The following is a 27275-nucleotide window of genomic DNA, read 5'->3' as shown; positions in this document are numbered from 1 at the left end:
ATGCGAACGCACACATAGATCCCAGATATATATGTACATGGCAATCGTACCTCACACTTGAGGTATCGTTGCAAACATCAGAGTGAGAGCAATAATTCTAACACCAGACCTGTGTAACTCCAAACCCGTAAAGGCTTTTAAAGCGACACCTATGGATAACGGCATGTGCCATAGTTTGTCCCCATACCACGTGCATGTGCAATTTTACATGTTTGGGATCTATTTACTTAGCGTAGCTTTATCTTTTATATTATTGGGTATTATATTGGGAAGTAATTTTCTTGCGAAAAAAATCAAAAAATTGGCTTGGGGGTAAAGTGGTTAAAGAGGAAGTAAACTTTCTCTGCTGTCATGTACCTATAGGTAAGTCATTAATAAGGCTTACCTATATGTAGTGAAAATATCTCTTAAACATGTACAGTTTAGGAGATTAACATTGAATGCAGTCGGTGACATCACTGGTACATGCGCTCTGAAAGAACAACCACGATTGCTGTTCCTTCCGAGCCCCACGCCATGAATGGCGGATCCGCAAACCCGAAGAAACTCCGGGGAAAATTTCAGCCATGTCAACGGTGTGCAGGCGCCATTGCAGCAGCTTCACTCTAACGCAAGTATTTCATAATGAGCTCATTGTGCCTTTTCTGAGGTTTACAACCCCTTTAAGCAGTTACTGCAAAAAAAAATTTTTTCCCATTTTAGAATAAAGATTTTACACGAGTTAAAGATGACCATAGTAAGAATCCTTATCAGTGTTAAATGGTTTGTCTCAACCCGCTAACTGCCACTTTTGGTGGACAGCTTGGTCTGTTAAAAGTGGAAAAAAAAAAACACACACAACAGGCTTACTGGTCGGATCTCTAGGTGAAAATAAAAGGGAGAACTTAAAAAAAAATTATAAAAAGAAAAGAAAAGAAAACGAATGCAGCAACAACAAATAAGAATTGCTAAGCTGCAATAAAATACAATTTGTTTTTTGGGTTTAATACCACTTTAAGTTGCATACTCACCTTGATGTCTACTTTTAGTTGGATATGTACATATGTATCTGTTGGGATTTCTCATTTCACACTGCAAACAGATCCCACCAACAAATCTTTGTATACTTTCCTTGAGATACTTAAAACTGCTTAGCACAAGCCTTAATGAGATTTTACTTGCTGGTTAATTAGATGCATAAGGACACTTGAGCCTGTACGTTCTGATGTTTGGAAAATTACATTTATTATTTCAACTGTTATTCTTGAAGGGATTTTCAGTCTATAAATATCCCTTTAATGCCTTGAAGCAATATCAAGGAATGGCTATGTTTAGTTATGCAACTTTTAGAATTGCACAATTTAAATAGACTACATTGGTACGACTAGGGCCTCAATGCATTATTTTGGACATTAGTGAAATTGGCATATAGCAGTATTTATTATTTAAATAATACTAATATTTTATACTATGGATGCTGTGGGTTCAGATTTCCCATTCTTTTATATTTCAATCATTCTTTTTCTATTGTATTATTTATGAAAACTCTTTATAAATGCTATTTATTTTCACTCCCTTGGCTTGTACGTTGCTTCTCATCAATGAGTTTTCAGAGACACCACTAGGCCATTTGATTAAATCATTTTGTCTTTAAAAATGTAACAATTACAGTTTTCCCAAACTTACGAAGAGAAAAAAAAAAAATAAAAAAAAAAAAACGGGAAAGAGGTCCAGTTGCTTACTTTTATTATATTCTACCCCATGGCTATATCTGTGTGAACCTTTGCTCACCAGCATAGAGACTGTTATTTTAAGAACGATATAGATTTATTTGTTGGCCAACACACAAGGAAAGAACTCCAGCCAAAGATCCACTTGCTCATCAAGTCCCTATGGGAAGTTCAGGCAGGGAACGAGAACAAACAAAAAAAGTGCTGTGTTCCAATACTCTGCTATGCCCAGGCTGAAACACCTGCTGTGATGTGAACTCGGGCAGCTATCGAATTCCCAAATCTACACTCTATTCTGGAAAATTATATCCTTCATTTTTATAGAAAAAAGCGAACACTATCAAACAGAGTTTATGTGCTTTGTTGGCAACAGATCTGCTCTGCTACATAATATGTAGGCTCCAGTGCATTATGTACTTTTCAGAAAACAACCATCCTAATTTAAAGTGGTTCTAAAGACTAAAGTTTTTGTTTTTTTTACCTTTATACATTCTATGCATTAAGGTATAGAACCTTCTGTGTAACATAAATCCCCCCCCCCCTCCTTATATTTACCTGAGCTCATTCACAATCCAGTGCAGTGCATGAGAGCCAGGGCTCTCTTAAATCTCTTCCTCCTCTCTGGGCAGATTGTTGGCAGCCAGAGCCATTGGCTTCCACTGCTGTCAATCAAATGATGTGACAAGGAGCAGGGGGTGGGGCCAAACCAACCAGGCTGTGTCAATAGAAGCAGATAAGGTGGCTCAGGAGCGAGCCCATGTGAATGCCTCAATAGGAAGCAACTTTCTATGGGGGCACTAGCCAAAGAGGAAGGGTCAGGAGTGCCAACGGGATACTCCAGAAGAGCAGGATCATGGCTGCTTTGTGCAAAACCACTGCACAGAGCAGCAAGTATAAGATGTTTATTATTTTATTTTTTTTAAAAGGAGTCTTTAATATCACTTTAATGGGAAATCCACACCAAAAAATGTTTTAAGCACGGGTAGAGTCATCTCCATACTGCTATGTAGTTACACCTAAACCACTACTAGGTTCAAGATCTGCCTAGTATTAAAGCAGTAGATAACTCCACTTTCATTTATACCTACAGGTAAGCCTATAATAAGGCTTACCTGTACGTACAGTTTATAGCTACTAAACGTGCACTGTTTTAGTAGCAGCCGGTACCACCACCGGTGAATGCGCACTGCACTCTTAGTAAACGCCATGCCATCCATTTTTTGCATAAGCAACCAGGGGTGGAGGCACAATATTCCCGGTTGAGTCTCATTCAAAGCCCCACATATTCCCTTTTTTCTTTGCCATCGATTAAGAGAGCTGTGCAGCAGCCATAACTCCAACATGTGATGGTGTGATGTCATCGTGGCTAGGCCATTCAAACCACCGGAGCTCGCAAACCCAGAAGGAAGGCCAGGTGAATATGGAATCCCTGTCAGTGGTGACAGCACGTCGCTAGAGGGATCCGCTCTATAGTTAAGTCTGACATACGGTGCTAGTATGCAGTGCATACTAGCACATTATGGCTTAAACCTGCAGGGGACCACCTCCCCCCCCCCCCCCCCGACCACTTTAAATGTTTTTCTAAATTCCAGCTCCCCTATATACCAATATAGCATTAATGTATTTTTTTGCAAAAATATCAAAGCTTACCATTACATCTAGACACTTACTTCACTTGTCCTTAGCAAGGTTTCCAAACGTGTCCATTAGTTATGCCTTACTTACTGGTCAGACTTTAGGTCATGACACAGGAAGGAGTTGACCAGCTGACCTCATTAGCATACACCCAGCATTATCCACCCTCCCTACCTACCCACCCATTCCCAGCTTCACGTTTTTTAAATGAAATGCAAATCAGTGATCACCCTTCTCACTAAATACACAATAAACCATCAAATTGCATAGTGTATGGCCACCATGGCACATACACTATCACACATAGGGCAGCTTATCACTCATCACTCATCACACATAGGGCAGCCCAGTCACCTGAATGGGCTGCCCTACATGGCACAATCGCCCCAAAGAAGCTTCAGGCCTTTTTTTTTTTTTTTTTACAACAGAGCTTGGTGCATTTTTAAATGTGATTATTGGCGAAGCACATTACTGAAATGTAAGGAAACACAAAGATGTGAATGGAGCCTCATTGTTCTTATGTTTCACTTTCAGGCCCCATTCACATCTAGCATAGTGGGAGCACACATTTTGTGTCTCGTTTTTCCTTTGACATAGGGTAGCCTGTTGATTTCAATTGGCTGCACTTCATGTGGCTTATGGGTCATTTTGAGGGCTGTGTGTTTTTTTTTTTCTGTGTTTAGTTTGCCTTAATTAATGGCACTGAAAGCGCAACTTGTAATTTTAGGTGTATAAAGATGGCCATACACTATACAATCTGATTGTAGAAACATCCATGAGGACAGTGAAGTGCAATCACTGATTGATTGCATTTCATTTAAAAAAACATGCAGCTGGGAAAGGGTAGGTATGTAGTACGGTGGATGATGCAGGGTGTGTGCTAATGAAATCAGCTGGTCAACTGCTTCCTGTGTCATGACCTAAAGTCTGACCAGTAAGCAAGGCAAAACCAATGGATATGTTTGGATATATGGACGAGGACAAGTGAAGTGTCTGTAGATTTAATGGAAAGTAAAGGTGCAACGGATCGTCACCGATCCGTGATCCAAACAGGTCACCCCGTTCGGATCAGCACAAGCCACGATCCGCGGAGCGCTCCACGGTCTTGGCCTTCGGAACTAGGCCGAAGCCACGGCCTTTCCTAAGTGGCGGCCATCTTGGTGCACCCGTCGGGGTTTACAATGTGATCGCTCCGTCCAATTACGGAGCAATCGCATGTAAATAAACCGGCGTCATGATGACGCCGGTTCCTCTCTCCCCTCTGTGTACCGATCTGTACAGTGGAGGGGAGAGATCGGATGGAAGCAGCGCTGTGGGCTGCTCTATGACAAGTGCAGTCACAGCCATCCCTCAATACCCTGCCAATACTCTGCAATGCAATACCCTGCCAATACCCCACAATACAATACCCTGCCAATACCCCGCAATACAATACCCTGCCAATACCCCGCAATACAATACCCTGCCAATACCCCGCAATACAATACCCCGCAATGCAATACCCCGCAATGCAATACCAATACTCTGCAATACCCTGCCAATACTCTGCAATGCAATACCCAGCCATCATGCTCAGACAATATTACAGTGGGGGAGATGACGTGAATATTACAGTGGGGACTATATGGTGGTGGAATTTTCATAGGTTTTTGCAAATTCAATTATTTGCTGATCTGAAAAACGATCCGATAGTTTTTTGATCCGTTGCACCCCTAATGAAAAGGTTTGATATTTTTGCAAAAAAAAAAAGTACATTAATGCTATATTTGTACATAAGGGAGCTGGGATTTAAAAAAAAAAAAAAAAAGGGAAAACAAAAAAGTGAACTTATCCTTTAAATTTTAAGTCAAAGTCTGGAAGATAGAAGACTTGTAAGGGTTACTTATCTACAACAGAAAAATCAAGTCTCCTACCCGGTCAGATAAGGCTGTGCTGTGTGGAAGAACTTTGTAAGAAAAGATATAGTAATGCTTTGGCAGGTAAAACAGCTCTCACATATGTATGTCAATTGTGTTTTTAGTGGGTTTTTTTCCTAGCGTTCAGCTTTTAACCATTTTAAAACCAGCAAATCATTGTCTTATAGATATGGTAAGTTACATCCACTTTGTAAACAAGCTTTACCAGTCTTAATCGCTCCTTTTTCCTTTTGATCATTGTTGCTGCTCCTGAAGATCCTGGCTCTGCTTCTGAAGTATGCCATTGCCCTCATCATCCACATCATCATCTTCTTCAAAACACCAGTCAGGGAGTTCAGGAGGAGGAGGAGCATCTTCAACATCCCCATAACGCTGGAATAGTTCTTTGAGATTGTCTGCTTTGTAAATTCCTGGAGGCCTGGCCTGTGCAAATGTGGCTACTGCTGCTTCAATGCTGGAAAGAAAGCACAAGTCTAAGATTTAGTGCACACATAACTGAAGCTAACCACCGCAATACATACATGCTCAAATAGGCTAGTTTGAAAAAGAAAAGGCCTTTAAAAAGCGAATCCGTAAATAAAAATAAAATAAAAATTACAGACTAGAACCAACCACGCGTCTCCATTTCTGCATAGTTGCTGTTAGCCATACCTCCGCCAAACCTCATCATACAATGTATTATTCCTGAGCAATGTGTTAGCTATCCTGGTCTTTGTCATGTACGGTGTCAAGAAAGTGCCATGTCTAGGATTATGTATCTAATAACTTGAAGAAAGTCTTCATTTACAAGGATTGTTCTGGAGGATTTGGACAGCACTAGACCTAGAGGTACTAGAGAAACAGATGTCAGCTACCTAGTGCTTCTATCAATTTTGCTTATTTTACTATTTTGCCTTTAGGGCCCTTTCACACAGACTGTCCAAACAGATGCACCTGTTAGTTTTTCAGGCGGACCCAATTGGACCCTGCATTGTCTTCTATGAAGCGGCGGATGTCCGCGGACACGTCTGCTGGCACCCAACGTCATCCAATCCTGTCTGCCAAAAACAGACCGATGGTGGTCCTATTCCCCATCCGGCAGATCAGATGGCATTAGATGGAAACAGACAGGTGGTCCATTTCCATCAGTTTGTGGGACTGCATAGCGGAGTGGACACGGACCTGTCATCTGCCTGCTCAGCGGGGATCAGCGGAGAGCTCGCCCTATGTGCAAGTGGATTCCGCTTAGCAGACGCACTTATGTGAAAGGGGGCCTAAACAGCAAAACCCTGTGTAAAAGGAAATTAAATGAAGAGGTTATCACTTTAATGCCAACACTAATGTGAATAAAAAAAAAAGAAGAAAAGAACTTGGCAAAAAAATTAAATAAAAAAATGAAGTTACATACAGTAAAAGCTGAACCATGAGGTAACATGACGACATAGCCTTTACAGCCAAGAAAGCTGCCATTTTAGCCTCTGTCTGATCTGCAGTTGCCTTGCTGTTGTATGTGATCAGTAATCACACCAGCCATTTGATGGCTTGACAGTTCGGTTGAGAGCACAAGCAACAGTTACATTCAAGGCATGCTGTGAAAGATGAATGTAACTGTTTTGGGAAACTTAAATCAATGGATTTAGTTCCGCGTTAACGTTTCCAGCTTTTTTTCATTTTGTAATACTATATACACACTACGAGTAAAACACGGCTTTGTTCCCAATTTGATGCCTGGAAGGGCAAGAAAAGTTATGTATAGTAGCACCAATGCAAACTGAGTACACGGGTACATTATCAGCACTAGGCTGACTATCAGGCTATGCAGAGGTCTCAAATTTTGTCTTACAGCAGTTATCAGATACACAAGTTTGAAGACATCTATGAATTTCCTGTTGGCTTCTGGGAGGTCTAACTAATTTACTCTGAGTTCTACTTTATTTTGTCCAAAGACACACACACTATGTTGGGTGGAGTCGGAAACCCATGACGTTACTACGCATGCACGCATCACAGAGAATTTTAGGTTATGTTGTTTTTCAATGCCAATTCCAAGTGCGGTGATATTTAATCAATAGCTTAACTGGATTTAAGAAAGTGTTTTTTTTTTGTATTTTTTACATGATAAATCCCTGGAGATGGACAGTGTTATAAGAAGAGATCATTCCATGAGCTGCTTAGCTGGGGAATATCCTGCTGCATCTGACTTCTCTTACGAGGGGTCACAGGCACGGTGGTAAGCTTCAGAGGCATTTGTGGGGGGCGGACACGTGGTGTTATCACAGCGTCTGTAGCCCCATTGGGGATCAGCCTCTTCAGCATCTTTTGATTTATTGAATTTAAAGATTATGCTGTTGTTGTAATGGACTTTAACGCAACTTGCTTGGATTGTTTCTTGCTCATGTATTCATTTATGCACGTTATTGAAGCGCTGCACTTACAGCGGGTAAAATAAGTATTGGACACTTCATAATTTTTCTAAGTAAATACATTTCTAAAAGGTGCTATTGACATTAAATTTTCACCACATATGCACCCTGTCCACGCAAGACTACACTGCTGAAGAAAAAGCATGTTGAAGCTCGTTTAAATTTTGCTGCACAACATTCAGACAAGCCTGTGAAATACTGGGGGAATATAGTCTGGTCAGATGAGACCAAAATGGAACTCTTTGGATGCCATAATACATACCATGATTGGAGGTCAAATAGCACTGCACATCACCCCAAAAACACCATTCCAACAGTGAAGTCTGGAGGTGGGAACATCATGGTGTGGGGCTGTTTTTCAGCCCATTAAGGGTGCATGGGTGAGCCCCCTCTATAAATATGAGATAGATTCATGCATTGCATGAATCTATCTATGGCCGCCGCCACCTCCTATTCAGGCATCTGGTACCTTTTTGGATTCCGAGCGCCTGAATTACAGTGGCAGAGGTATTTTTTGAAGCACCCGATTAGAACCATAGGCTCTAATATGCTTAAAAATTGTGAACTTGGAGCACAACATTGCGTTCGGAGTCCACCCAGGTGTGTTAGAAAAGCGAGAAGTCACGCGCTGCATCTGGTGGCAGGCATTGTGGCAAGTGACACGCTGCATTTGATGGCAGAATAATAATAATGACCTACCCAGGTACAATACAAAATGTACATGTAGAAAAAGCAACAATTAGCCAGGAAAACCTAACATAACCGTTCCATAATCTAAAGGATAACTGGTTGGGGGTGCTGTATTTTAATTGTGCTGTCCCCCCTCTACATTGCGTAAACTGTTGGTGCTATATAAATCATGAATAATAATAATAATATTAATATTGACCTACCCATGTACAATACAAAATGTACATTTCTGCCAATCACTAAACTTTGTTAAATAGGGGTTGCAAGGACTTTATATGTTTCTTTAGAATATTCTGTGGGCAAAATATCCATTTAAAATTGTTTCAGTTTTGTGTAAAATACTAAATCCCTGCATCACTTTCAAAAAAGAAAACAATTTAAAAGTTTTTGAGTGAAATAAAGCCAATAGCTCAAATTCTATTTCTCTGACGATATCAAACATACATCTATACCACTTTTTCATTAATATAGAACTGGCCATAGACAAATGATAATGACTAGATATGTATGCAAAACCATGACACTGAAAACAATTTCCTTTATTTTATTTTTTTAGATAGATGCATAGCGACCAAGTATGCATGTTAATGCAAATCACATTCTCAGAAAAAGCAACAATCAGCCAGGAAAATCCAACATAACCGTTCCATAATCTAAAGGATAACTGGTTAGGGGTGCTGCATGGTATGAACACACATAAAGACGATTATCCAGTGTGTCTGTGAGACATTAACTATGCACTACAAAACATCAATCTGGAGCATTTTAGGTAGACGGGAAAAAAAAAACAAAAACGGAAAAACGGATACTGGTGTGAGAAACAGGAAAACATCATTATCATTCACAGCACATCCAGGAAAACTCATTTTCCCTCTATCATATAAATACATTTTTTCTTCAGCTTAACTGCCTTAAATGCAGCTAATGTCTCCTTTTGATTTGTGGCTTCAGTTTAACTGCCAGATTATATGTAATCAAATTAAAAAGCTGGGGAAAGAATATTGGATGGGAACATTCATGGCGCTTAAAAGTTCTAAAATAAACCCAGAGTCTGAACTGATTAAATGAAGTTAAGTAAACAGAACAATTTAAAAAATGACAGGATAAATGGAGGCTTTGACAGGGAATGCCACTTATGGCAATTCCACACATAATGTCCTCTCGTTTCCATAAGCATCATATGCTAGCCCAAAAAAGTTATGAGCGCAATAATTCTTTCTGACTACAACTTAAAGTGGAACCAAACTCTCCTATAGGAGGCTGCCATCTTAGCTTCTGTTTGATCTGTAGCTGCCATGGTGCTGCACATGTGATCTGAGTTATGACACCAGGCTTAACAATTCGATTGAGCGCACAAGTACAGGTATATATGGTATGCTATGTAAGTCTTTGAGAAAACAGTTACATCGATGGGCTTAGTTCCACATTAACGATCCTTATCTATGGCCCTTTAGAACTGGTATGACGTGGAAAGATAGAAAGCAGGCAATGTAGCACCACGTCCACCAGATACACCGATTGGCTCCCGCCGTGTCCAATCACAGCAGGAGCAGGGCTCCAGTTGTGCACGCACGCGCGTCCACCGGGAAAAAAAATAATAATTACATACAGGTACGAGATTTTGCCTTTAAGGGTCACTCTGACGCAGTAAATGTACGTCTTTAAATGGGTAATGGCATCCTAGTCTTAGTCTGTAGGGTTCAATATTGAGTTGGCCCCCCTTTTGCAGCTATACCAGCTTCAACGCTTCTGGGAAGGCTGTCCACAAGGTTTAGGAGTGTGTCTATGGGAATGTTTGATCATTCTTCCAGAAGCACATTTATGAGGTCAGGCCCTCATGTGGACAAGAAGGTCTAGCTCAAAATCTCCGCTCTAATTCATCCTAAAGATGTTCTATCAGGTTGAGGTCAGAACTCTGCAGACCAGTCAAGTTCCTCCACCCTAAACTTGCTCACCCACGTCTTTATGGACCTTGTTTGTGCACTGATCAGCAATCATGTTGGAATGGGAAGGGGTCATTCTCAAATTGTTCCTGCAAAGTTGTTCAAAATGTCTTGGTATGCTGACACCTAAGAGTTCCCTTCACTGGAACTAAGGGACCAAGCCCAACCCCTGAAAAATAACCCCAGACCATAATCTTCCCTCCATCAAATGATTTGGACCAGTGCACAAAGCAAGGTCCATAAAGATATGGATGAGCGAGTTTGAGGTGAAGGAACTTGACTTGCACAGAGCAGTCCCAATCCGCCTCCTCGTGGGTCCTCTATCGGCTCTCCTGACTCTTCCCCCTTGACTATGTGTGGCCATCCCTGACTGATGGAAGTCAAATCGATACCTCAACTTCTGTTAAATAGGAATATTGGAAAACGTTTGTTGATCAGCAGCTGCAGCAAGTCTCCAAAGCAAAGAGTCCCGTTGTGGCTATGTCCCAGCAGGACCTTGTTTGTGTGGATGGAGGAATCTATTTTTTCATATATTATATATATATACATATATACACACACGTGTGTGTGTGTGTGTGTGTGTGTGTGTATACACACACACACACACATATTATATATATATATATATATACATATACACACGAACTTAAGGAAGGGCAGGAACACCTGAAACAGTTGTTGCAATGTATTGTTCGCTGTGTTATATGAAGGATTTTCCTGATCAATGTATTAAATACAATTTGAATACTGTATTTTACTTTTGTATCAGCTGCTGGAGGCCGCCTTACTGATTGAGTAGAGTTGGATTGTTTAAACATGCAGCTTGCCATCTGGTTAACGATATCTATCTAGATATCTCACACAAAATTATAAATAGCCTGACCTTCACTCAGGCTTTAATGGAAACAAAAATAAATCTTAAAAGGTCACTTTTTTTTTACTTGTTTTTACTTTACAACAGGGGTAAGCAACCTGGGGCCCTCCAGCTGTTGTGGAACTATATTTCCCATGAGGCATTGCAAGGCTGGCAGTTACAATTACTCCCAGAGGAGTGATGGGACTTGTAGTTCTGCAACAGCTGGATGGCCCCAGGTTGCCTATCCCTGCTTTACAACTGAGCCAAGAATTAACCACATAAGTTCACACAGTGAAGTCACATGCACAAAAAAGAAAAGAAAAAAAATGATGGAAGCTTTAAAAAGGCCGCAGCAACCACACAGCTCACCTGAGGGTATAATTATTGCAAAGAAATTTGCTTTTCCCACTAACAAACCACTCAACAGAAGGCTGAGGTTACATGAAAAGCAAGACTTCTTCCAGATAACGAGCTTATCCAGATACAGATATACATAGGTGAAACGAGCTGGAGAGCCTGAGGTATAGAAATATGAGAGTGCTACTAAAGCCGCAGCAAATCAGGCTAATAATAAGAAATATAACACAACTGATAAACTACTTGTGTAAAAAGTTGGAATCCCCAATGATATTTTTTATCACAGTCTGATATTTTCTCACTTCACCTGCTAATGGCGCTGAGAGGGTGGTGCCTGTGCACAACGCTTTATATATATAATATATATATACATTATTTATATATATATATATATATATATATATATATATATATATATATACACATTATTTATATATATATATATATATATATATATATATATATATATATATATATATATATATATATATATATATATATATATATATAAAATCACACACACACTATAAGTACTGAACACGTCACCATTTTTTTAGATAAATCTACGGCCAAAGATGCTATTGACATGACATTTTTACCACGTCAGTAACAACTCATCCAATCCATACATATAAAGAAACCAAAACAAATAAGTTCAGAAATGAACCATTTAAGCACCAAGCCTCATTTTGAGATGTGTTGTTTGCAATTTAAAAATGTTTTGTTTTGTTTTTTGTTAGAAAATTACTTCGAACCCCCAAACATACATTTTTTCCTAACACCCTAGGAGAATAAAACGGCGGTCGTTGCAATACTTTCTGTCACACCGTATTTGTGCAGTGGTCTTACAAGCGCACTTTCTTTTGGAAAAAATACACTTTTTTAATTAAAAAAATAATACAACAGTAAAGTTAGCCCAATTTTTTTAATATATTGTAAAAGATAATGTTACATCTAGTAAATTGATACCCAACATGTCACGCTTCAAAATTGCGCCCGCTCGTGGAATGGCAACAAACTTTTGCTGTTAAAAAAAGAGGAGTTCTAGGACTAGAATTATTGCTTTCGCTCTACCAATTGTGGCGATACCTCACATGTGTGGTTTGAACACAGTTTTCATATGCGGGCGCTACTCACATATGCGTTCGCTTCTGCACGCGAGCTTGGCAGGATGGGGCGCATTTAAAAAAAATAATAAATTTTACCTTTTATTTTTACACGGTTTATAAAAATAAATAAAAAAAAGGTCACTTTTATTCCTATCACAAGGGATGTAAACATCCCTTGTAATAGAAAAAAATAATGTCAGGAATTCTTAAATATGAGATCTGGCGTCAAAAAAGACCTCAGATCTCATATTTACACTAAAATGCAATAAAAAAAAATGAAAAAAGAAAAATCGTCATTTAAAGTGGAAGTAAACCCATTGATTTAAACAGTTAAAAAAAAGGCATGCCGGGAATGCTAACTGCACATTGGCAGTGCTCTAAGCCAAACTATCAAACCATCCAATGGCTGGTGTCATAACGAATCACATGTGCAGCACCATAGCAGTTGAAGATTAAACAGAGGCAAAGATGGCAGCTTCCTTGGCTGAAAACGATAAGGGGGGGGGGGGGGGGGGGGGGGGTTTACTTCCACTTTAAAAAAAAATGTTTTTTTTTTTTTTTATGGTCCTTTAAGAGCTATGGGCAGAAGTGATGTTATGACGTCGCTTCTGCCCTGCATTGTTAGACTCCATGCTCAGCAAGGGTGAAGAGTCGATCACCTTCGCTGCTCCTGACGGCTCCAGTAAGCATCGGAGGGCGTCGGAGCACGGCGGGAGGCCCCCTCTCTTACCACTGATAAAAGTGATCTTGCGGCGAATCCTCCACAGAGATCACTATTATCGGAAACCAGATAGTCGGTCGAACAAGAGGATACCAGGGTTATGGCAGCTAGCTGCTGCCATAACAACGATATCCTCTTCAAAGTAAGGACATATATCAGCGTGCAGCAGTCCAGAAGTGGTTAAGTTATGTGTAATAAAATGGAATGACACAGGGGAAAAAGGACTGAACACATGAAGAAAGGGAGGTGCAAAAAAAAAAAAAAGGCATGGAAAGCCAATACACCAGCTGATATCTATCAGTAATTAGAAAGCAATCCTGTCCCTTGTGAGTGAAAATTAACATCAGCTGGTTCAGTCCCAATTGATGGCCTATAAAAAGGTGTCTCATTACCAAGGTGTCACACGAGAAACATCTCATGATGGGTAAAAGCAAAGAGCTCTGAATGTTCCAGTGAGCACCATAATCTAGAAGTGGAAATAACAATTTTACCATAGACTGGCTATGACCAGGTGCACCTTTGAAGATTTTCTGACAGATGAGTGAAAAGAATCAGAAGAGCTTGCCAAGAACCGCTTGTGGAGAGCTTCAGAAAGACCAGGAATTAGCAGGTTCAATTGTTTCTAAAAACAATAAGTAATGCACTCAACCGCCATGAGCTGTATGCACACTCCGCACACAAGACTCCATTGCTGAAGAAAAAGCATTTTGAAGCTCATTTAAGGTTTGCTGCACAACATTCAGACAAGCCTGTGAAATAGTGGGAGAATTTAGTCTGGTCAGATGAGACCAAAATGTAATTCTTTGGATGCCATAATTAGAGGTCGACTTATATGGGTTTTTTCTCTGGCCGATGCCGATATTTAGAAATCATGGCGGCCGATGGCCGATATATGATGACAATTTTTTTGGGCCGATATCTTAGGCCGATTTTTTTTTATTTTATTTTTTTTATCCCCCTTCATCTCATAAAACAGACACCTTTCCCACTGGGGCGTTTTTTTAGGCGCTTTTGGGCTAAAAATAGCGCCTGTAAAGTGTCTGCAAAACGGCTCCCCTACAGTCTGTGTGAAAGACAGAGTGCTTTCACACTGAGGCGATGCGCTGGCAGGATGTTAAAAAAAAAAGTCCTGCATGCAGCACGTTTGGAGTGGTGTATACCGCTCCTCCACCACTCCTGCCCATTGATATTAATAGGCACCACTGCCAAAGTGCATGCAATGCGATTTGGCGGGGTGCTTCACGGGCGCATTTAACTTCTTCTTCGGCCGATAGCTGGGTTATATGCGCCCCACTAGCAGCCGAATAGCACCGCTAAAATGATGGTAAAGCGCTGCTAAAACTATCAGCATTTTACCATCAAAGCCTGCCCGCTCCAGTGTGAAAGCAGCCTATAAAATAAAAGCAGGTAGTCAAAACTTTTGGACAAAAAAAAAAAAAATGGGCTAACTTTACTGTTTTAGTTTTTTTTTTTTTTTTTTTTAATCATTTAGTGTATTTTTTTTACCCACTTTGCATTTGAAAGACCTCTGCACAAATGCTGAGTGACATAAAATATTGCAACAACCGCTGTTTTATTCCCTAGGGTCTCTGCTAAAAAATATATATAATTTTTGGGGGTCTAAGTGATTTTCTGGCATAAAATACAGGACTTTTACTTGTAAGCAACAAGTGTCAGAAAATATTTAGTCTTTAAATGGTTAAACTGAGAACTCTACACACTGAGATGACTTCATTCATTCAAGTGTAAACATTGTATCCTTTTGCTCTTTTCTTGGCAGACTGCCCAGAGAGGAGACAAGTGCTTCTATGAAGACTTGGGCAACTTGCATTGACTTCTATTACAGAAGTCATTTCCAAGTCGCACTGTAGTTCTAAATCGGCCTTTTTATCAGCTCAATCGGCCGATGCCGATTAATTAAAAAACGGCAAATATCGGCCGATAAATCGGTCAACCTCTAGCCATAATGCACACCATATTTGGAGGTCAAATGGCACTGCACATCACCCCAAAAATACCATACCAACATTGAAGTTTAGAGGTGGGAACAACATGGTATTGGGCTGCTTTTCAGCATATGGTACTGGCAAGCTTAATATCTTTGAAGGAAGAATGGAAAAATGTACCAAGAGATTCTTGACAAAAAAAACACCTACTAGGATGACGAAACGAGGGTGGACATTTCAGCAAGACAATGATCCCAAACACAAAGCCAAGGAAACTCTCAACTGGTTTTAAAGAAAGAAAATAAAGCTGCTAGAATGGCCCAGCCAATCACACGACTTGAATCCAATAGAAAATCTATGGAACAAACAAAAGATCAGAGTTCATAGGCCCACGGAAACCTTCAAGATTTGAAGACTGTGGAAGAATGGCTAAAATCACAACTGAGCAATGCATGCAGCGAGTTTCTCCATACAGGAGGCGTCTTGAAGCAGTCATTACCTACAAAAGGATTTTGTATGAAGTATTAGGAGATAAGTGCACACCAGCACTAAAATCTCTACATCTACAGACACGGACAATAAAACACTAATCAACTAACCCTGTAAAGAAGATATCAGTATACATAACCTTTTTGAAGTCGATCCGACCCGATCTCACGCTGAGCTGTCAGCTGCAGCTTCGCTGTGGAGGCAGGTGCAGAGGGCACAGCCGACAATGGACAACCCATAGTAACTATGGGCGATTTCACTTCCCATTCATTTCACAGCCGTTGTCGGCTGTGTCCTCTGCAGAGCTTCCGACTCTGGAGATCAGATCGGATCGGCTTTGAAAAAAATAAATAAAAAAAAGGTATATATACAGATTTCTTCTTTATAGGTCTAGATAGGTTAGCAATAGCATTAGATCATGGATGTCTGTAGATGCAGTGATTTTAGTGTTAATAAATTTTAGTTCATGTGTTCAGTACTTTTTCCCTGTGTCATTCCATTTTATTACACATAACTTAATTTCTGAACTTATTTGTTTTGGTTTCTTTATATGTATGGATTGGATTGCATGGGTTGTTGACATGTGGAGACATTTTCATGTCAATAGCACCTTTGGAAATAGATTTATATAGAAAAATGCTGATGCGTTCAGTACTTATTTTACACACATATATATATATATATATATATATATATATATATATATATATATATATATATATATATATATATATACACATACATACATATATACACATATGCATACATACATACATACATACATACATACACACACAGTATAGGAAAAGTTCAGTCTCTGCAGCCAACAGGCTGGTATGCACAGTACACAGCTCTAGCCAGAGCTACAGTCTTTTATGCAGTTTGGCTCACCCCAGCAGGCCACAACCCAGTAATGGAGCTCTCCTCCCAATGTTGCTGATGTCTCTCTCAGTCCAAGCACAAAGTTCCACTGCCACCTTCAGCCTTAGACTCCGAGACCTCCTGTCTCTTTCTCCTGGAGTCGTCTCCTACTGGGACCCTCCCAGGCCAGACTTCCTGTCTGCCAGGCGGAGCTGTCTCCAAGTATGAGCACTGACCTCTATTCCTGGGGTGATTATGAAGCCAGCACACAGGTTAGCAAGCCTACCAAAATCAGGGCATACACTGCTCATGCGCACTTGGGACATGGGGTCGCATCTCCACAAAAAAAAAATATATATATATATATATATATATATATATATATATATATATATATATATATATTTTTTTTTTTTTTTACACACACACACATACACAGTGAGGGAAAAAAGTATTTGATCCCCTGCTGATTTTATACATTTGCCCACTGACACAGAAATGATCAGTCTATAACTTTAATGGCAGGTTTACTTTAACAGTAAGTGACAGAAAAACAACAAAAATATAAAGAAAAACGAACAATTTTGTTGCCAGTGGTTTAAACATGAATGGCTGTGTTGTGTTATTTTGAGGGGACAGCACATTTACACTGTTATACAAGCTGTACCCTCACTACTTTACATTGTAGCAAAGTGTAATTTCTTCAATGTTGTCACATGAAAAGATATATTAAATTTATAGAATGTTTTTTTTTTTTTCGTCAGAATAATACCAGTGTAACCCTCAATCCAGACTACACATGAGATGATAGTTTAAAACAGGATCAGGTATCTATGGGGTGCCCCTTGACCCTGCCACTGCCTGGAGGTGTTACTAGATTGGGCAGGTTAGAAAACTTTTAGCAAGGCAAAAGGACATTTTAGATATTATTAATTTGAATCCTGTGGCAATAGGGTCAAAGGAGCAGGTTTAGCTCCAGCCAGAAACACCCTGAACTAAGCACAAAGATGTTTCAGAGTTTAGCTCTCAAGATAAACCATTCAAAGCCTAAGGCACAACTTGTTCTGCCATTTTAATGGGCTTTTCCAGCTGCGCAATTCTTTTGCTAGTAACTATCTTTTATTCAAAAATAAATTGTTGGACAAAACGCTTCTTACAGTAATTGTAAAGGTAGAAGGGGTTTTATTATCCTAATGCATTCTATACAAAATGCCCCCCTTAGCCTTGCTAATACTTACCTGAGCCCCATCTCTATCCATCTATGTGCACGAGTATCTCAACCTCCTAAGTGGCTGAGACACAGCAGCTGCGCCATTGGCTCCTGCTGCCGTCAAAGTCAGCTAATCAGGAGAGAGAGGGAGTGTGGCTGTACTATGTCTCTGTGTCTGAATGGACACATGGAGCTGCGGCTTGGCTCAGGTGCCACCATAGCAACCTGCATAGCATACTAGCTCATTAAGGAATTACTTACCTGAGAGTGAAGCCCCTGCAGCGGTCTTCGTTCACCGCCCTGGCGGCCGACATCGCGGTTTCAGCACTGTGATTGGCCGGAGCCGCCGGTAACGGCACGGTCTAACGGAAGGAACAGTACATATGTGCCATTGCTTCACTTTGCTTAAGTGCACATGCGCCGATGACGTCGGCACATGCAAATACAGGGGATATCTCCTAAAACATGCAGTTTTAGGAGATATCCAGTGTAGCTACAGGTAAGCCTAATTATAGGCTTGCCTGTAGTAAAAAGAAAAAAGAAGATCTTATACAAATGCACCCATATGGATTGGTCATTAAAGAGACCTTGTTACCTTGCACATGAAGGGCAAGGTGACAACATCTCTGGAAAGGGAAAACCTTGACCCCCCACCCAGCCCCCTACCAAACTGGGGGGCCATGGGACCTGCTCCCCTGTAACAGTGTATGGGCCTTGCAGCCCATCACTAAGCCTGAATGGCCAGCTTCTGTCAGACCGGCTGCAATACACAAGGACTGAATGTCTGACGGCTTTTATTGATGCTGCCTGACATTCAGCCCATGTGTACTAGGCTTAACTATTCATAACTGATATGTCGGATTAATCTGATTCTAAAATCCAAGAGGCTTCGGTTCAAAAAGGAAGTCAAACATGTAAAAACCTTTTTTTTATTAATGGTCAGACAATCATTGCTTGTAAGGAAACAAAAAGCTAATACTGGGTTATAACGAACGTTACCTCCAATCCATCTTCTCAACTAAATAGGCACAGATTAAGAAACCCGTCCGGTTAAAGCCGTGCGTACAGTGGACACCTGGGGATTAAAAAAAATAAATAATAGAATTAGGCATTGCAGTGGTAAACATAGAATATGGTTAAAACTGCTTTTTTTATTTTAGACATAAGACTTTGAGGTATGAAGTCAATCATACAAACACGTTCATCTACGCTGCAGCAAAGATGGAAGCAAAGAAGAATAAAGTTGTTTTAAAAAGGGAAAAATACATTGAATGTTTATACACAAGTAGATTTTCTGCTAAAGTCTCCTAGGACAAGCTACACCTTTATACCCAGCTGCATGTTTCTGAGGAAAAACAAATGAGCTTAAAATAAGCTATGCAAAAATATGCAGACACAGCTGGGTTTCCAAATAAAAGGGATCTCACATACATATTCTGAGACGTTATTTAGAGCTACTTTCCCATCCACTGCACGTTACAAGACTCTTTAGAGAAGGTACAACTTATCACACCTTCACACAGTTTAGGTGGCAGCTGGCAATCTTACAAACTTCCATCATTCTACTAAAGGCAAGAAAATGACTAAACACGAATTTAAATCAAACTATGTAACTGTACTGCATGAATAAATGCATGGCATGTGGCAATGTACTGCAGTTGTATCCGTTTTTGCCCTTTTATTCTTAGAAAAAGCAGTTCCGGCACTCCAGTCAAGTGACAGTCTCTCAAGGTTTGCCTGGGAAGCGTATTCTGGGAGAATTATTCATTGTATTGGTCCTATGAGAAGTGTACACATAACCAAGAACTAAATGTCTAAAGTACTGACCCTGGGATTTCTAGGATTGTCAGCATCTTTGTTCTTAGTGTACAAGCTGACCCTGGATAACTATCATTTTAAGATCACGAGCGAATATGCTATAAAATTTTACAACATCAAATCTGTAAAAAAAAAAAACACAGCACTTCCATAACACTCAACTTCCAAAGGATACTGGGCTTTATAAACGACCTGGCAATCTCAGTAAAAAAAATCCTTTTCAGTAAATTCAACTCACATCCCAGTATCCAAGTCATCAGTGACATCTGCACTCCCAACACACAGCTCACTTCCCAATATACAAGACATGGTGACATCTGCACTCCCAACACACAGCTCACTTCCCAATATACAAGACATAGTGACATCTGCACTCCCAACACACAGCTCACTTCCCAATATACAAGACATGGTGACATCTGCACTCCCAACACACAGCTCACTTCCCAATATACAAGACATGGTGACATCTGCACTCCCAACACACAGCTCACTTCCCAATATACAAGACATGGTGACATCTGCACTCCCAACACACAGCTCACTTCCCAATATACAAGACATAGTGACATCTGCACTCCCAACACACAGCTCACTTCCCAATATACAAGACATAGTGACATCTGCACTCCCAACACACAGCTCACTTCCCAATATACAAGACATGGTGACATCTGCACTCCCAACACACAGCTCACTTCCCAATATACAAGACATAGTGACATCTGCACTCCCAACACACAGCTCACTTCCCAATATACAAGACATAGTGACATCTGCACTCCCAACACACAGCTCACTTCCCAATATACAAGACATGGTGACATCTGCACTCCCAACACACAGCTCACTTCCCAATATACAAGACATAGTGACATCTGCACTCCCAACACACAGCTCACTTCCCAATATACAAGACATAGTGACATCTGCACTCCCAACACACAGCTCACTTCCCAATATACAAGACATAGTGACATCTGCACTCCCAACACACAGCTCACTTCCCAATATACAAGACATAGTGACATCTGCACTCCCAACACACAGCTCACTTCCCAATATACAAGACATGGTGACATCTGCACTCCCAACACACAGCTCACTTCCCAATATACAAGACATAGTGACATCTGCACTCCCAACACACAGCTCACTTCCCAATATACAAGACATGGTGACATCTGCACTCCCAACACACAGCTCACTTCCCAATATACAAGACATGGTGACATCTGCACTCCCAACACACAGCTCACTTCCCAATATACAAGACATGGTGACATCTGCACTCCCAACACACAGCTCACTTCCCAATATACAAGACATAGTGACATCTGCACTCCCAACACACAGCTCACTTCCCAATATACAAGACATAGTGACATCTGCACTCCCAACACACAGCTCACTTCCCAATATACAAGACATGGTGACATCTGCACTCCCAACACACAGCTCACTTCCCAATATACAAGACATAGTGACATCTGCACTCCCAACACACAGCTCACTTCCCAATATACAAGACATAGTGACATCTGCACTCCCAACACACAGCTCACTTCCCAATATACAAGACATGGTGACATCTGCACTCCCAACACACAGCTCACTTCCCAATATACAAGACATAGTGACATCTGCACTCCCAACACACAGCTCACTTCCCAATATACAAGACATAGTGACATCTGCACTCCCAACACACAGCTCACTTCCCAATATACAAGACATAGTGACATCTGCACTCCCAACACACAGCTCACTTCCCAATATACAAGACATAGTGACATCTGCACTCCCAACACACAGCTCACTTCCCAATATACAAGACATAGTGACATCTGCACTCCCAACACACAGCTCACTTCCCAATATACAAGACATAGTGACATCTGCACTTCCAACACACAGCTCACTTCCCAATATACAAGACATAGTGACATCTGCACTTCCAACACACAGCTCACTTCCCAATATACAAGACATAGTGACATCTGCACTCCCAACACACAGCTCACTTCCCAATATACAAGACATAGTGACATCTGCACTCCCAACACACAGCTCACTTCCCAATATACAAGACATAGTGACATCTGCACTCCCAACACACAACTCACTTCCCAATATACAAGACATAGTGACATCTGCACTCCCAACACACAGCTCACTTCCCAATATACAAGTCACAGTGACATCTGCACTCCCAACACACAGCTCACTTCCCAGTATCCAAGTCACCAGTGAGATCTACACTCCCAACACACAGCTCACTTCCCAATATACAAGTCACAGTGACATCTGCACTCCCAACACACAGCTCACTTCCCAATATACAAGACATAGTGACATCTGCACTCCCAACACACAGCTCACTTCCCAATATACAAGACATGGTGACATCTGCACTCCCAAGACACAGCTCACTTCCCAATATACAAGTCACAGTGACATCTGCACTCCCAAACACACAACTCACTTCCCAATATACAAGACATGGTGACATCTGCACTCCCAAGACACAGCTTACTTCCCAGTATCCAAGTCACTAGTGAGATCTGCACTCCAGTCCACTCCCAGTATCCAAGTCACCAGTGAGATCTACACTCCCAACACACTTCTCACTTCCCAGTATCCATGACATAGTGACATCTGCACTCCCAACACACAGCTCACTTCCCAATATACAAGACATAGTGACATCTGCACTCCCAACACACAGCTCACTTCCCAGTATCCAAGTCACCAGTGAGATCTACACTCCCAACACACAGCTCACTTCCCAGTATCCAAGTCACTAGTGAGATCTGCACTCCAGTCCACTCCCAGTAACCAAGTCACCAGTGAGATCTACACTCCCAACACACTTTTCACTTCCCAGTATCCATGACATAGTGACATCTGCACTCCAACACACACAGCTCACTTCCCAGTATTCATGTCAACAGCTGACTCTGCACAAACCATTCGCTGTCAAGTAAAAAAAATTTATATATATATATATATATATTTCTCTCCAGTAGACACAACTCATGTCAATGTATCCATGTCACAGAGAGATCTGCACCCCAACACACAAGTTCACTTCTCCGTAACCATGCCACCAGTAGGGTTTTAAATGTAGACCGCCTGAAATCTGGACACATTACCCCTGCAGAGCTTCCACTTCCCTCTCTTGCTCTCCTGCCGGCTGCTCTACAGGAGAATCTACAGCAGTGTTTCTTAACCAGGGTTCCTCCTGAGATGCCAGGGCTTCCTTGAGCAATGGCGGAATGATCTTCACCTACACTGTCCACTAATGCAAAGATGCAATTTTCCTCAACCATTGGAGAGCAGTGTTTCTCAACTAGGGTTCCATGGAACCAATGGATCCTCCTGAGGTTGTCAGAGGTTCACTGAGCATAGGTGGGTTGATCTCCCACCTACACTAACCACCAATGCAAGAAAGCAATTTCCCTCAACCAGAGGAGACCAACGTTTCTCGATTAGTGTTCCTCCTGAGGTTAACAGGGGGTTCCTTGTGTAATGATCAGGTATGTTGATCTCCCACCTACACTGACCACCAATACAACAAGGCAATTTTCAGCTATGGTGCGGGCCTCACCTGACATTACGGGTTTCCGCAGAGGACGGAGGAGGAAAAGATTTCCTTATATGCGGATGACACTCTGCTGTCTTTGGGGGATACCGAACACTCTTTAAGAGCAGTAATGCCCCCAATAGACCAGTTCAGACAGCTATCAGGCTTTGCCATTAATTGGCATAAGTCTGGCTCTGTTGCCACTGGATACAACTGGTTTCCTCATTTAAATACTTGGGGATAGTGGTGACTGGGGACACGCGGGACTACATAACTTTAAACCTAAAACCCATACTACAAAAGTTCCAGCAGAAACAGGCTAGCTGGAGTAACTTGCCAGTGTCAGCGACTGGCTGCGAAAATCTCATAAAAATCATTTGGGCACTGCAGCGGTTATACATCTTGCATAATGCCCCAATCTGGATACCATAGTACTGGTTGCAGAGCATGGACTCGCAATTCAGAGCTCTTTAATGGAGAGGAGGAGTGGCGAGAATTAAACTGGCCACTCTACAACCCCCTCAGGACCAAGGAGGCATGGCGGTCCTGCACCCTCTATAATGTACTACTTGGCTGCGCAGCTGCAACATTTCACGGGTTGAGATCTCGAGATGGTGTCAGATCCCACCAGGGGTCTCCCCCTGGGCCCTGAATCCCCTCCCCCTGCCCCATGGTTCGGTCACTGATGAAAATCTGGAAGAGGGCTAAAATCACATTGGGATTAACGGCTACCTCCGTCAGACCCCTATATGGCGAAACTGTTTTTACACAGAGCTGAACAGGGTACCCAACGGGTAGATTTGGGAAAGGGTCGGGGTTAAATTCCTCACCCAAATACTTGACAGACCTGCCTTAAAACCATTTACCCAACTACTAAGTGAATTCCCTGCACTCAAAGGTCACCACTTTCAATATATACAACTACAACTTGCCATTAGATATCAGAGCAGACGCTCTAATTTGCAGTTAGAAGAATCCACGTTCCTTGAATCCATATACTCTGACCCAAAGAAAGGTATAATTTCTACAATTTATATCCACCTATTATCACACAAGCCCCAGATTTGCTGCTATGTAGAGAGAGGTGGGAGCAAGATGTTGGCCCCATTGATGGTGAGCAGTGGAATGAAATCCTGGGAGTAGGCCCCTTGGTATCAGTATCAGCAGCACAGAGACAGTCCCACTTGTTCATACTGAACAGGGTATATCGTACTCCTGTGTAGTTGCATAGATGGGGCAGGCATGATTCTCCAATATGTCCAAAAGGCCAGGCCCACACAGGCAACCTCATACACCTGCTCTGGCATTGCCCCAAGTTAATGAGGTAAGGGAGTTGCGTTGTCACCAGAATAAACAGTGTTTTCCAGGTTTAACTTGAGCGGGAACCACTAGTGTGCTTACTAGGTAGCCTGGAAGAAGACCTGTACCTCCCCTCAGTATACATTTCCCTCATGAGACTCCTATACTTAGCCATGAAGCTGATTGCCTATTTGTGGCTGTTGGCACGTACCCCAAGGGAGGCTCAGTGGATCCAAATGATCAATGCTACCCTTATCCAGGAAAAAAAACACATAACATAGAAAATCACCAAAAAATGTTTCCAATATATGGCAGAGTTGGTTGCACTCCCCAGAAGTGGCACCGCCACAACTGGCCTTGGATAGGCTGCTGATGGGATTAACTGGACATACCGTGTTGCTCTTGAAAGTTTTATACATTATGATAAGGTATGAGACATGCTGAGAGAGCTCTGCATTTTTGACGGAGCTGAACCCCTGGTGATATGTCAATGGTTGGCCTACTACTCTTATTTTTATTTTATTTACCTTAACTTTGTTTCTTTATTGAAGAAGCACTAGGCTGATGTTACTTTTTGGTTGTATGATAACAGTATTGGCTCTATAATTAAACACCACGTGTTGTGAATTAAAACTCCTGATATTCTCTTTATATATTCCTATATGCCATACATATGCAATATTTAACATGTAATGCCTTGTGTTCTTATCAATAAAAAAAACCTTTTTGCTGATTAAAAAAAAAGCTGTTTTTTTCTAGATGTAATGTAAAGATGTAAAGAGCTCACTTCCACACTGACCACGAAAGAAAGAATAGACCATAGTGCTTACTGTCTGCATTTCTGTTCTACAGTTATTTGAAGAATGTTAGTGAAAGACATTTTTTAGGTCGTCAGTAAAAAATAAATGATCTGCCTTGGGTGTCAAATACACTAGTTACACCACAGTAATTATTATTTTATTTGAAACTTTCTTCAAGTGATTGATCATGCTATGTACTCTGAGCTGTAGGTATTACATTCTTTAGCAGGGGTTCCCTGAGAACCTGAAAATAATTTCAATGGTTCCTTAACGGTAAAAAGGTAGAGAAAAGCTGATCTACAGGGTCTGTACCCAGCACCCCATCACCTACCTCTCTAATTTTCACCACCCCCACCCCTTCCAGCTTTCCTCCTCTCCTACCAGCAGCTACTACAGGCACACATGGGGGATCAATTTCAGGATGGAGAAGAATATGGGGGTGTAAACACATTCTATTTACCCGCTTTTCCTTGCCTGAATGTTACATCTGCACACACAGATCATTTCCCAGTATGCCTGTCAGGAGTGAGATCTGCACTATTTTTTTTCTCTTTCTAAAGACAGAATGACAGCATAACAGGGTCAATAATGATTTCCAGAGGGAGGGTGCCCTTGTATTACTCTCATGGCAGGTAAACTTGAATCACTACAGTAAGATTCACATTAAATGTTTGTAGTCTGAAATACAGTGTAAAAAAATATATGTCATACTTCTGAATATAGTAGAACACATAAAATAAAATAATACATATTTACTGCATCAAGATAACTTTTATATACAGAATGTAGCAATGCCCTTGCTCAAACAAGCCATCTCTAACGACAAAAAAAAAAAAAAAAAAAAAAAAAACTGCTCCCCTTTACATTACAGCAGACAACTAGTACCCTCTAGTGGCATTCCGCAGAAATGTCAAACTTTGAAACAAATGAAAAATCTACAGAAAAAAAATGACAACAGCAGTGGAAGCCTTTAGGACAAAATGCCCCATTGTATTTATCCCAAAAGGGCCAATGACACATTGTACTCTGCAGAATGTAAGATTCTGGTAACACCTCCATCAACAAGAACACAAAGTTTATATCTTTTCTCTGATATCTTTTATTGCCTTGGGGACAGAGAACCTGATACAAACATTCCACATGTAGCTCATTCTTTATTGAAATCCCCGAAAACCCAAAACAGCATTCTTTTTCTAAAACAATGCAAAAGGATCGTTTTTGCGGTGTACATAGCCTAATGATTATTAAAGCCAAAATTTACGGAAACATTTGTGCATGTGGAAAGCTGGATGTGGAGCACAAGGAAGTCACAGCTGGCTTCCTACAGCCAAGATATCGATGCTGGGATACCCAAGACCAAGCGAGGAGCCAGCCCAGGGGAGGGCAGCGCTGGATCCATGGAATGGTAAGTCAGCATCTACAGTTTTTTTTCCAGGGGGAAGTGCCTCTTTAATATTGATGCCATGAGTCCTTTGTGCTGCTGTCTCCTGCTCTAGTAGAAATTTTGCTCCTCCACCAATCTTCTGCCCTTTCTGTTCACCTCTTAAAGCGTTACTAAGCCCACAACAGTAAGATCAGTCTATATATGTCGTAAAGCATGCTTTTTATACTCACTGTGGAACCTAAGGGGTTAATCCTGCACAATGTATAAAAAAAATGTTTGATCCTGTGCTCTCTCATCATCCCTTTCTTTTACAGTCCCCAATCCATCTCCTAATAGTGCAGAGCCTTGGGGGCATTCTGCACATTCTCAGTTTGGTGTGTATTGCTAAAGTGTTTTTTTTGGGGGGGGGCGGGGGGTTGCATGTGATCAGAACAGGGCCAAGGGTCCTGCAGCCTCATAGGACAGTAATGAGAATGGAAACTCCTCCTACAAGCTTTAACCACTTCCTGCTCCAGTACATATACGGTGGCAGGAAGGCTCTCCT

The 27275-nt window shown here is 41.2% G+C and overlaps 1 protein-coding gene across 1 annotated transcript in view; it reads right to left on the bottom strand.

The window, feature by feature from the left end:
• RNGTT (RNA guanylyltransferase and 5'-phosphatase) overlaps positions 1 to 27275 on the bottom strand; it is a 463180-nt gene that overhangs the window by 394597 nt on the left and 41308 nt on the right. The window contains 3 exon segments of the mRNA XM_077487269.1: positions 5466 to 5537; positions 5540 to 5714; positions 18844 to 18919. Coding sequence (XP_077343395.1) covers positions 5466 to 5537; positions 5540 to 5714; positions 18844 to 18919 — 323 coding nt within the window.

This window comes from Lithobates pipiens, unplaced genomic scaffold (genome assembly GCF_037356315.1).
Source record: "Lithobates pipiens isolate NorthernLeopardFrog02 unplaced genomic scaffold, aLitPip1_a1.2 Scaffold_18, whole genome shotgun sequence".
Classification (NCBI taxonomy): Eukaryota; Metazoa; Chordata; class Amphibia; order Anura; family Ranidae; genus Lithobates; species Lithobates pipiens.
This window is presented reverse-complemented; position numbering and strand designations above follow the sequence as displayed.